A 13,702-nucleotide genomic window follows, 5' to 3' on the forward strand; every position below is an offset into this window, starting at 1 on the left:
GCAAAACAGTGTAAGCTAATGACACCGAAACTATGTTTAAAATGAAGTTCTGTAATCCTAGGCTTTAATGGGAGGCAGATTACACTTGAATAATGATAAGTTTAACGGCTGGCCATGGGAAATTTAAGAAACACCAGTACACAATGGGAATAGAGATAGGAGGCTCTAAGTGCAGGCTATGTGGTATGGGGGATGAAACTGCACTCCATTTAATCTTCCAATGCAAAGCAATGGTGGCTGAAAGAGACAAAATATTTGAAACATTAATTCCTGAAGAAACTGTGCTAATGGAGACCTAGTAAAGGGACTCCTACAACTCTCTAAGGATACTGGTTATGTTTATTAGAATGACAGAGAGATATACTGTACAATGAACACAGTTTCTGTGTGGGTAACAGGGAGATAAGACTATTATTATTTTGTCTCCCTGGTTAAATCAAATCAAAACCACCTTCATGGCAGTTATGATACTGAACTTACAACTGTTTATAACTGAACAAAAGAAAATCTATGAAAGAATAACAAAGATGGATTGCTACTCACCATATAGAGGAAGTATTGAGTGGCAGACAGATACATGGAAAAAAAGACAGCTGGATATTATAGTTATCGAGTCAGACCTTAGTGCCCAGAGATGACTATGACAATGACCGTGTGTGTGTGTGTGTGTGTGTGTGTGTGTGTGTGTGTGTGTGTGTGTGTGTGTTTTGGTTTGTCTACAAATGTGAAGAACTCAGTCCAATATTTAATAATATCTACCTAGCAATTTTTTTTAAAATGTGGCTGTCTGCCAACCAACACCTCCTATGTTGTTGTGGTCTTCAGTCCTGAGACTGGTGTGATGCAGCTCTCCATGCTAATCTATCCTGTGCAAGCTTCTTCATCTCCCAGTACTTACTGTAACCCACATCCTTCTGAATCTGCTTAGTGTGTTCATCTCTTGGTCTCCCTCTACGATTTTTACCCTCCACGCTGCCCTCCAATGCTAAATTTGTGATCCCTTGACGCCTCAGAACATGTCCTACCAACCGGTCCCTTCTTCTTGTCAGGTTGTGCCACAAACTCCTCTTCTCCCCAATTCTAGTCAATACCTCCTCATTAGTTATGTGATCTACCCATCTAATCTTCAGCATTCTTCTGTAGCACCACATTTCGAAAGTTTCTATTCTCTTCTTGTCCAAACTATTTATCGTCCACGTTTCACTTCCATACATGGCTACACTCCATACAAATACTTTCAGAAACGACTTCCTGACACTTAAATCTATACTCGATGTTAACAAATTTCTCTTCTTCAGAAACACTTTCCTTGCCATTGCCAGTCTACATTTTATATCCTCTCTACTTTGACCATCATCAGTTATTTTGCTCCCCAAATAGCAAAACTCCTTTACTACTTTAAGTGTCTCATTTCCTAATCTAATTCCCTCAGCATTACCCGACTTAATTCGATTACATTCCATTATCCTCGTTTTGCTTTTGTTGATGTTCATCTTATATCCTCCTCTCAAAACACTGTCCATTCCGTTCAGCTGCTCTTCCAAGTTATTTGCTGTCTCTGACAGAATTACAATGCCATCAGCAAACCTCAAAGTTTTTATTTCTTCTCCATGGATTTTAATACCTACTCCGAATTTTTCTTTTGTTTCCTTTACTGCTTGCTCAATATACAGATTGAATAACATCGGGGAGACGCTACGACCCTGTCTCACTCCCTTCCCAACCACTGCTTCCCTTTCATGTCCCTCGACTCTTATAACTGCCATCCGGTTTCTGTACAAATTGTAAATAGCCTTTTGCTCCCTGTATTTTACCCCTGCCACCTTCAGAATTTGAAAGAGGGTATTCCAGTCAACATTGTCAAAAGCTTTTGTCTACAAATGCTAGAAATGTAGGTTTGCCTTTCCTTAATCTTTCTCCTATAACAGTTTATAATTACACAGAGATGGCCATTAGCTAATGGATCTTTACAGCAGTTTCTTTGATCATAAGCATAGAAATAGAGGAATAATGCTTAGAATATAGAGCAAAGTGTGTCACCTTTTCTCTTCCCTTTTCTTCTTAATCAACTGTTTTTCTTCTTCAGTCTTTTCAACAAGTTCATGGAAGAGTACTTCCCCCATCAGCAAACCCTCTTCAATTTTGATTAACTGAAATTTAAGGAAACAGGGTGTTTCTCATTAACCAAATTATAATGTGTGCATATGTATTCTATTCAAAATAACAGAGAATCTAATCTATTTCTGACTATAAATACTGTAAGTAGACTACCATCAAGCAAAGGGCAACCAATATGGCAAAATGATCCAGTCAACACTTTATACTGTTACCTTTTAATTTTATCTTTTGTATGGAGTTTTTTAATAGACCACAATTTGATTTCCTACAGGAGCACAAATTTAAATGTTCCATGGAAGGCTATAGTAAATCTTCCACACAAAGGCATTGCCAGGTTGTCAAACTGTTTGCTATGACTATAAGTTGAGCAAAGGATTTGTTTGACCAACTTCCTTTTAAGTCAAATCAGGTAAACACAGAAAACAAAGAATGACATCTTATGATGAAGTACTCATGTTTTGACAGATAAAATGAAAATGCAATGACATGATTGACAGCAAAAATTCATACAGAGATGGAAACTCAGACAGACTCTTCAGTAAATGATGACGACACTCTAAGGAGATACAAGCCCGAAGTGTATAATGAAGGACAACAGCGAAGACTGAAACAGCAAAGAGTAATGGGTTTGTTTTAACAGGAGTAGTATTTGTGTGGTACAGAAAATAAATACAGCACAGTGTGAGGTAGAAGGAAAGAAGACAACAAAATACACTGGAAGAAAGCTGACTATGATAGTACAGAGAACAGTGAAAGATATCAATGGCAAAATGCAGAACAGAGGCAGGTTATGAAGCAACAAGTGTGCTACACGAATCAACCAAGAGTGGGCACGAATGGAAATATCATTGTAAAACAAGCCTCAGTTGATGGCTGAAACTAAGTATCTGCTGTGGAATAAGTGTTCACCTGTGACATTATAAATTAGTAGTTATATAATTAATGACATATCACACAGAGTTGCTGAAATGTTGTACTACTTAGTACCTAATACCTACTCAATGTACATCAGGCCTGCTCAGTAGGCTGATTAACAAATGCATGCATTCGGATACAGTGCAATGGGCAGACAGTGATATGTGGTGCATGGTGACTGCAAGCATTGCACTCCAAGGCATGATCATGTCTTGTGCCACTGTAGCCTTAAACATGAGCAAACATACTTGCCACATAGTGCTTACAGCGGAGAGTTGGTCTTTCAATTGTTAATGATAAGCAGCTTGATAGCCAGACAACTGAAAGAAAGATTACACAGATCTGTGCAAGATTCATACCTGTTTAAAGAATGCAGTCTTGTGAGGTTTAATATGCTCCAAATTGTTGACCACCACTAAAAAGTTCACTGTACGCAAAGGATTCTGAACACCGTGAAAGTGAAAAATAAGAAGCAGAAGTGCAAAAATTAAGGAAAGCATTGTGGAGGTATGTGTCTAAAATAAGTATTCACCAGATGGGAACAAAGAAATAAATAACATTTCACAATATTTTCACTATGAAAATTACTTTTGTTTTCGGGACGAATATTCAATGAATGCATGAATTTGCCCTTTCTCTCTGACATTACACAAAATACGATTATTTTATAGGATAAAAATATGTTTATTTCCAACATGTAAGATTTTATTCACAGTCAAAAAATGGAAAATCCAGGATGGAATGTAACAATATTATGAAAAGGAATGTTGCTATTCACCATATAGCAGAGATGCTGAGTCGGAGATAGGCACAACAAAAAAACTGTCACAAATAAAGCTTTTGGCCATTAAGGCCCTCGTTCACAATAGGTAGACACACACACACACACACACACACACACACACACACACACACACACAGATATATATACACGACTGCAGTCTCAGGCAACTGAAACCACAGTCTTTTGATTAAACTCTCTTTGTGAAATGAACAACTAGGAAATGGAAATACTGCTTATTTCTCCCAGATGCCATGCCTAATGATGGAAGAATGCAGTTTCTGCCACATGAGTTTGGGAACATCTCAGGCTACCTACGCATGTCTACATGCTTGATTAAAACTTTGTCACTAATGTTGTGACAATACCATTTTGCGTAGTACTTGCTAGTGCCCATTTTTTTTTTTTTTTTTTTTTTTTTTTTTTTTTTTTTTTTTTTGCAAAGAGTTGTTTTATATAACTGCCCAAAATATACAAACCAAAAAAGTTCAGAGTACACTATTTTTGCAAGAACTTCGACTTCAGTTCATTTTACACACACACAATCAATCCTAAATTAAAAAAAATATTTGACAACTATACACTATAAATAGATTCACGAATCATGGCAGCTGAGTTTCCCCTTGTTCTGTGCATCCACACCATGCATACTCCAACAACCAGTGAGCATGTACTGAGTGCTCTGATGTGAATGTTGTAGCCAAAGCGAGCATTAAACGAGATCATAGTGAGTTATTTAGTGTTTTTATTCGATTTGTTGTGAGTTGTCACAGCTGATGGTGGTGGTAAGCGATAAATTTTACATAAGCAAGCAAGATGCATACTTTACAGGATATACACTCCTTTCAAGCACAAAGCACACATTTGCGCACACCACAACTGTTACTTGCAACTGACAACAGTACAATCCCCAGCTGTGGCTCTACCAGCAAGAACTGCCATCATTCGTGAATCGGACTATATTTAATGCATGAAACTGAAGGCATAAATACAAACCTGCAAAGTTAATCTTGGGCCCATTTCCACAAGCCTTATTGCAGACTGCCCGGAAGTTATGTTTCCTCTAGAGGCTATCTTTTGTGGTAGTGTCACATGACTTGAGGGATCGTCTTCTGCCTCACTCTCTGACAACTGGTCTGGGCTAACAAGTAAAAAGTCATATTTGTACCACACTGTAAATTGAAACCATTTTTATACGAAACATGAACATGAATTTCATGGATCATGCTGAAGGCTTTTATCTGAATCAATTGCAAAGAATTTATTTAGTAATTAAGCATTTCTTTCAGAATATTACCTATGAATCCTTTGTCCTTTATCTTCAAAAAAATGTCATTATAAAAATAGAAACATTTTTGGTTGGTTGTTTTGGGGGAGAAGACAAACAGTGACTTCATCAGTCGCGACAGTCTAGGGAAGAATGGGAAAGGAAGTCAGCCATGCCCATTCAAAGGAACCATCCTGACATTTGCCTGAACTGATTTAGGGAAATCACGGAAAACCTTAATCTGGATGGTCGGGTGCAGGTTTGATCTGTCGTCCTCCCAAATGCGAATCCAGAGAGCTAACCACTGTGCCACCTTGCTCGATGAAACATTTTTCTGGTGGCTGCAAAATATTATTTATTTGATGAAGAATTGGCTTTCAGCTTTTGTAATTTTACATGCATATAAGTGTGCTCAGAGCTGTAGACATTACTGAAAGCAATCAGTCTAATACTCTATAATTCTGTCTGAAAAGTAGGTTCTGATAATAGAATCTGTGCGTGCTGGAAGCTTGCAGGATTACAGTGCTGATAGCTATTGTTTTTCTCTAAATGTGTTACTTTGTACTAATGTCTACATTAAAGTACAAGAAATTTAGAAATGCCTCCCCAGCTCCACTGCAAAATGAATTTTAATGTTTTGGGAGTTCATATGTTGCACATGTTGCAGGGAGGTATTTAACAGGCTCGTGGTACCAGTCCACGGACACAGCAAATCTGCACAGTTGATCCAGTATTTAATTTTGCAATTCCATGGCTCTTTCAGTATGAATATTTTTCTTTCAGTATGAATATTTTTTTCAAAATCGTTCATGAAAAATTCAGATAGGATAGAACTAAAGAGGAAAACCCATGTCTAGGCCATGAGACTGTGTATAATAAATCTTCTAAAACTGGATAATTATGTATTACATATGCTTGAGTAGCAATGCCTATGTCATGTATTTCTACAGGATTTACAACAATAACGGAAATTCCTGGATGGAGCAATACGTAAAATAAAGAAAACGCAACCACTCACTCACAGAAGATCAATGTGGAGCATAGAAACATATAACAACAGCATTCAAGCACAAGCTCTTTTTCTAGCAGAAGTACACACATTGACACACACAACCACACAGATAGCCAAACATTCACTTCTGTGGCCATGCCTTTCCCTTTTTCTATAGGATTTACTTTATGTTTGAGCAAAAGTTCTGTTAATATGTTAATACATTTATCAGTGGGAATGTTTGTAAACAAGCAATTAAACAGCATCGTTTGTAAACAAGCAATTAAACAGTATATGATACTTTTTTGGAACTGGGTGGGACCAGTATATCTTATCAATAAGTATCGATATTATGAGAAGGAAAGTTGCTACTCGCCATATAGCGGAGATGCTGAGTCACAGCATGGTTTCAGTTGCCTGAGACTGCAGTCGTGTGTGTGAGTTGTGGTTGCATGAGTGCGTGTGCATGTGTGTGTCTACTGTGGACGAAGGCCTTAATGGCTGAAAGCTAACTTGTGAGTCTTTCTGTTGTGCCTATCTGCAACTCAGCATCTCCGCTACATGGTGAGTAGCAGCTTTCCTTCTCATAATATTGTTATATTCCATCCAGGATTTCCCATTATCAATAAGTATTAATTTTCTGATACCAAGCTTAAGTTTTAGATTTTGTTCTCATTTTTATGATGTAATCTAGTTCTCTCACTACTAAACAACAAAGAGCAGAGAAGGATGACTAACAGACGTATTGGAATGCCATATTTATAGAAATCAGGTAAGTCATATTATTTGGGAGCCACAAGATTCATACTTACAAGCATACAGTTGTTGGTTCCTCGTATAATACTTTTACATGATTTGATAGTGATTTTTACACAATCTCTGACTGTTGCAGCCAGATCTTTATGTAGGGGGAATCACAGACAATGGATAGGTCACATGTCTCTCAGGTGGTTGTGATTGTTGATTGTTATAACTTACCTGTAATTGTATCTCTTAACAGCAGATATGTGTTGACTGTTACTGGTAAGGGACTTGTGCCAGCACAAATCACATAAACTACTGATCTTATTGCAAGGTACAGCCTTCCACAGAGAGTGTAATTGCTTTGTTTTGGAATTCCAATATTAGATGGGTGATGAGGTCAGGAAGTATTTAATTACCTCAAATACATTTCCCAAGGGATCTAGTATGGGATGGAGGTTGTTGGTACAGCCAGCTTCAAGTCTGGACTCAAGTTGTCATCAACCACTTCTCACCTGGATTTACAGGCTATCCTGGCTTCCTTTTACTGATTTAATAAAGCAATAACGGCTACCCTTGCTCATGATATGAAAAGCACAGTTCACAATTTGTTACTCCACGTCCAAGGCCACCTGCAGTACACTATTTGAAGTCATGAGGAAGTTACTGTGACAATATGAGATGGAGATTCCTTTACTTGCTTTATCGGATGGAGAATTGAATGGTTCCCTCAAATATCTAATACATGCACTATGCGCAGGAAGCAGCAAATCGGGTAGCAAAGTACGTGGGGCATTGTACATATGCATCTGTTGGCCCTAGTAGTACACCACAAAATTTCTCATTTAATGTACTCAATTCCCGTACAAGATGAGTTGCCTCTTTGCTAGTATCTCTTCTTGGGCAGCTCTGGAAGCTTTGCAAAAGTTTGTCAGCATTAAAGATTTTGTGTGACTTCATCGGATTACAAGAAATTCAGAACAGAAAGAGCTGTAGAGCAGGGAGATTTTATGTTACCACAGTTATTTTCAGCAGTCCTACAGAAAGTTGTCACATCCTTAAATGAGAAAAAGGAAGAACAAATGTTTGTTAATGGATCATATCCAATCCACTTTCATTTGGCTGGCGACATTATCTGTCTTTAGAGAAGATGAACTTCAATAATGAATTAAATGCCTAAAAGTAGGGTTGAAACTCAATTACAACAAGACTAAAAGACATATCCAAAATAAAATAATAAAAATGAGCAATTAAAGTCACAGAACCAGTGAGTGAGTTTATTTTGGGAAGAAATATTAGTGTATAATATCCTGTCAACAAAATGGTCATTAGAGACAGAGCACAAGCTCAGATTGAGGAAGGATGGCGAATGAAATCCACCATACCCTTTTAAAGGAATCATGTCACCATTTGGTTTAAGAGACTCAGGAGAATCACACAGAACCAGGATGGCTGGGTGGGGATTTGCATTATTGCCCTCCCGAATGCAAGTCCTGTGCTCTAACCGCGAATGCAAGTCCTGTGCTCTAACCGCTGCACTATCTAACTTGGTGTAGGATTTTATATTTAGGGCACTTTAAGACAATGACCAGATGAGCAGGAAAAGAAACAAACAGAACTTTTTTAGATCAAGCTTAAAATGTAGCCAAAAAGGAAAGTTTACAATCACTAAGAATTTCGAAAGCCATCCAAAACCTGAAGGTTGCTCAGCGAGTAATGGAGAGATGCATGTTGGAAATTACAAGGAGAGACAGAAAACAAACAAATAGATTATAGAACAGACTGAAAAGGATGCTGTAATTAACAACAATAAAAAATAATTGGAGGTGGATGGGACAAGCAACCAGGTCAACGCACACAAGATAGATGAAGGAAGGCCTTCATAGGATTCTAAGGGATAAGAAAACTGGCTAGGCGACATTATGAAACACTGAGGAGCTACATGGCAGAAGGCTGTAAAGCCTTTATCCAGTAGTGGATGTTAAATGGATGATCAACATCTCATATGCTGGACATAATAAATAACCATTTTGAAGGTGGAACAGTGTTGGAATGTGAATGGAGCCTGTTCCTTCAAACTATCAGGTCCTGGAGATGATTACTGTCATTTGTAGAAAACATTAAACTGTCTGGTGATGAAAGGTATAACATAAAACACACAGAATACACTGTGCCTAAATAGGTGCCACTGTAGTTCGAAGCAACACACTTCTTTTTTATCATTTCTACAATCCTGAAAAAAGGTTCTAAATTCATTGCATAACTTTATTCTAATTTGGTTAAAATCTGTATTTCCTTCTTTCACAAAATCTGGAATCCCTTAGGTAGCTGCATATTTGCATTAGTTATGGCAGAAGCAGGTGCTATGATGATACTAAGCACTATTTATGACATTTCCCTCCTCATTATGTGTTTTACTTGTAGAACTTTGTCTCAACAAAGTTTTGGTGTATTCAGGATTTTATGAGTTGAAACGTCACTTTTGTTTCTTTCTTCAAAGTGGATGGTAAGCAATAGGTTGCCTATTACAAGGTGTAAGAGACATTATGAACAGTGTGTAATTCTAACCCTTTTAAACGCGTAGATTTAATCTAAAAAAGTCAAAAAATACATACTACATTTTTTGATCCCCAACCATCAATATGAGTTTCTAAAGACCGCATGGAGTGTGGTGAACATTATTTACCACAATAACAAAGACAATCATGGGCCAAATTATTGTCAGTTTATCATCACTGCTATTGCTTTAGTTAAGAATTCTTGTTTTATTTCTCCCTGTCTGTGGTTTATTTAACAGCAAAGGGTAATTTTTATCAGAATGGTTCATATAAAGACATTACTCACTTTGTTAGAAATTCAGATACATCACTATATCTGGCTAGATTTGGAACTTTACTCTGCACTAACTTCTTGACACTTCGAGACAGGCCAACAGGCACAACTTTTATTGCATAATGTCTGAAATCAATCAATTTTGATGTAGAGTTGTAGTTCAACATTACACATCGTCTTATGTTGTTAAGGTTCACCTGCAAGTATACAATAAATTAGGTAAAGATAAATAAACAAACAGCTTCAACATTTATTTACTGTGTGCAACATTTTAAAAAATCTTTTTTTTTCTTTCCAAAAAAAAAGTTTTTTTTCTGCACACAAAAAGAGAAAATGTGACAAAGAAATGTGGAAGCAGAGAAATATTACACAAAATGGCATGGTCACGAACATGATATATCTTTATGCAGTGGAGAGGAACACAAGCTCCTAAAAATAATGCAAATGCCCTGGAACATGTTCTGCAACAGAATTACAGGAACAAGGCCGTCAGAGAAATCTGAATATGTACTTCAAGCATTGTCACAAGATTTGCTCTCCAACACGCGAACTGTTTCCCTATGTACATTACAGAACATGGACATTTAACATGAATTTCGCATTCAAAATTTGCCTTGCTAATGCCTAACCCCTTCACCCCCCATGAACAATGGACCTTACCATTGGTGGGGAGGTTTGCGTGCCTTAGCAATGAAAACAGGCATACTGTAGGTGCAACCACAGTGGAGTGGTATTTGTTGAGAGGCCAAATGTGTTGTTACTGAAGAGGGGCAGCAGCCTTTTCAGTAGCTGCAGGAGCAACAGTCTGGCTAATTGACTGATCTGGTCTCATAACATCAACCAAAATAGCCTTCCTGTGCTGGTACTGAGGACAGCGGAAAGCAAGGGGGAAACTACAGTCATAATTTTTCCCGAGGGCATGCAGCTCTACTGTATGTTAAATTTTAATGGCATCCTTTTGGGTAAAATATTCTGGAGGTAAAATATTCCCCCACTCGCATCTCCGGGTGGGGACAACTCAGGAGGACGTCATTATAAGGAGAAACAAAACTGGCTTTCTACGGATCAGAGTGTAAAATGTCAGATCCCTTAATTGGGCAGGTACGTTAGAAAATTTAAAATGGAAAATGAATAGTTTAAAGTTAGATATGGTGGGAATTAGTGAAGCTCCATGGCAGGAAGAACAGGGCTTCTGGTCAGGCGAGTACAGGGTTATAAGTACAAAATCAAATAGGGATAATGCTGGAGTAGGTTTAATAATGAATAAAAAGAAAGGAATGTGGATAACCTACTATGCACAGCATAATAAACACATTATTGTAGCCAAGGTAGATATGAAGCTCACATCTACCACAGTAGTATAAGTTTATATGCCGACTAGCTCTGCAGATGAGAAGGAGATTGAGGAACTGTATGATGAGATAAAGGAAATTATCCAGATAGTTAAGGGAGATGAAAATTTAATTGTCATGGGAGAATGGAATTCAATAGTAGGAAAAGGAAGAGAAAGAAAAGTAGCAGGTGAATATGGACTGGGGAAAAGGAATCAAAGAGGAAGCCGTCTGGTAGAATTTTGCAAAGAGCATAATTTAATCATAGTTAACACTTTGTTTAAGAATCATGAAAGAAGGTTATATACATGGAAAAGACCTGCAGACACCAGAAGGTTTCAGATTGATTATATAATGTTAAGACAGAGATTTTAGAACCAGGTTTTAAATTGTAAGACATTTCCAGGGGCAGATGTGGACTCTGACCACAATTTAATGGTTATGAACTGCAGGTTAAAACTGAAGAAACTGCAAAAATACATAAATTTAAGGAGATGGGACCTAGATGAACTGAAAGAACCAGATCTACATCTACATCTACATTTATACTCTGCAAGCCACCCAACGGTGTGTGGCGGAGGGCACTTTACATGCCACTGTCATTACCTCCCTTTCCTGTTCCAGTCGCGTATGGTTCGAGGGAAGAACAACTGCCAGAAAGCCTCCGTGCGTGCTCGAATCTCTCTAATTTTACATTCGTGATCTCCTCAGGTGGTGTAAATAGGGGAAGCAATATATTCGATATCTCATCCAGAAACGTACCCTCTTGAAACCTGGACAGCAAGCTACACCGCGATGCACAGCGCCTCTCTTGAATGAGTCTGCCACTTGAGTTTGCTAAACATCTCCGTAACACTACCACGCTTACCAAATAACCCTGTGACGAAATGCGTCGCTCTTCTTTGGATCTTCTCTATCTCCTCCGTCAACTCGATCTGGTACGGATCCCACACTGATGAGCAATACTCAAGTATATGTCGAACGAGTGTTTTGTAAGCCATCTCCTTTGTTGATGGACTACATTTTCTAAGCACTTTCCCAATGAATCTCAACCTGGTACCCGCCTTACCAACAATTAATTTTATATAATCATTCCACTTCAAATCGTTCCGCACGCATACTCCCAGATATTTTACAGAAGTAACTGCTACCAGTGTTTGTTCCGCTATCGTATAATCATACAATAAAGGATCCTTCTTTCTATGTATTTGCAATACATTACATTTGTCTATGTTAAGGGTCAGTTGCCACTCCCTGCACCAAGTGCCTATCCGCTGCAGATCTTCCTGCAATTCGCTACAATTTTCTAATGCTGCAACTTCTCTGTATACTACAGCATCATCCGCGAAAAGCCACATGGAACTTCCAACACTATCTACTAGGTCATTTATATATATTGTGAAAAGCAATGGTCCCATAACACTCCCCTGTGGCACGCCAGAGGTTACTTTAACGTCTGTAGACGTCTCTCCATTGAGAATAACATGCTGTGTTCTGTTTCCTAAAAACTCTTCAATCCAGCCACACAGCTGGTCTGATATTTCATGGGCTCTTACTTTGTTTATCAGGAGACAGTGCGGAACTGCATCGAAAGCCTTCCGGAAGTCAAGGAAAATAGCATCTACTTGGGAGCCAGTATCTAATATTTTCTGGGTCTCATGAACAAATAAAGCAAGTTGGGTCTCACACAATCACTGTTTCCGGTATCCATGTTGATTCCTACAGAGTATATTCTGGAAACGACATGATACACGAGCAAAAAACATGTTCTAAAATTCTACAACAGATCGACGTCAGAGATGTAGGTCTATAGTTTTGTGCATCTGCTCGACGACCCTTCTTGTAGACTGGGACTACCTGTGCTCTTTTCCAATCATTTGGAACCTTCCGTTCCTCTAGAGACTTGCGGTACACGGCTGTTAGAAGGGGCAAGTTCTTTCGCGTACTCTGAGTAGAATCGAATTGGTATCCCGTCAGGTCCAGTGGACTTTCCTCTGTTGAATGATTCCAGTTGCTTTTCTATTCCTTGGACACTTATTTCAATGTCAGCCATTTTTTCGTTTGTGCGAGGACTCTGTGAAACAGCTTTGGAAAAAGGTGTTTAGTATTTCAACTTTACGCGTGTCATCCTCTGTTTCAATGCCATCATCATGCCGGAGTGTCTGGATTTGCTGTTTCGATCCACTTACTGATTTAACGTAAGACCAGAACTTCCTAGGATTTTCTGTCAAGTCGGTACATAGAGTTTTACTTTCGAATTCACTGAACGCTTCACGCATAGGCCTCCTTACGCTAACTTTGACATTGTTTAGCTTCGGTTTGTCTGAGAGGTTTTGGCTGCATTTAAACTTGCAGTGAAGCTCTCTTTGCTTTCGCAGTAGTTTCCTAACTTTGTTGTTGAACCACGGTGGGTTTTTCCCGTCCCTCACAGTTTTACTTGGCACGTACCTGTCTAAAACGCATTTTACAATTGCCTTGAACTTTTTCCATAAACACTCAACATTGTCAGTGTCAGGACAGAAATTTTCGTTTTAATCTGTTAGGTAGTCTGAAATCTGCCTTCTATTACTCTTGCTAAACAGATAAACCTTACTTCCTTTTTTTATATTCCTATTTACTTCCATATTCAGGGATGCTGCAACAGCCTTATGATCACTGATTCCCTGTTCTGCGCTTACAGAGTCAAAAAGTTCGGGTCTGTTTGTTATCAATAGGTCCAAGATGTT

The 13,702-nt window shown here is 38.4% G+C and overlaps 1 protein-coding gene across 1 annotated transcript in view; it reads right to left on the bottom strand.

The window, feature by feature from the left end:
* The window catches only part of LOC124800439 (protein Peter pan), a 106,913-nt gene that overhangs the window by 23,207 nt on the left and 70,004 nt on the right, over positions 1-13,702 (bottom strand). Inside the window, exons 4-6 of the mRNA XM_047262996.1 lie at positions 9,658-9,842; positions 4,811-4,955; positions 2,041-2,150 (exon numbers count right to left, since the gene is read on the bottom strand). Coding sequence (XP_047118952.1) covers positions 2,041-2,150; positions 4,811-4,955; positions 9,658-9,842 — 440 coding nt within the window. The remainder of the gene's footprint in view (positions 1-2,040; positions 2,151-4,810; positions 4,956-9,657; positions 9,843-13,702) is intronic.

This window comes from Schistocerca piceifrons, chromosome 1 (genome assembly GCF_021461385.2).
Source record: "Schistocerca piceifrons isolate TAMUIC-IGC-003096 chromosome 1, iqSchPice1.1, whole genome shotgun sequence".
In the NCBI taxonomy this organism is placed as follows: domain Eukaryota; kingdom Metazoa; phylum Arthropoda; class Insecta; order Orthoptera; family Acrididae; genus Schistocerca; species Schistocerca piceifrons.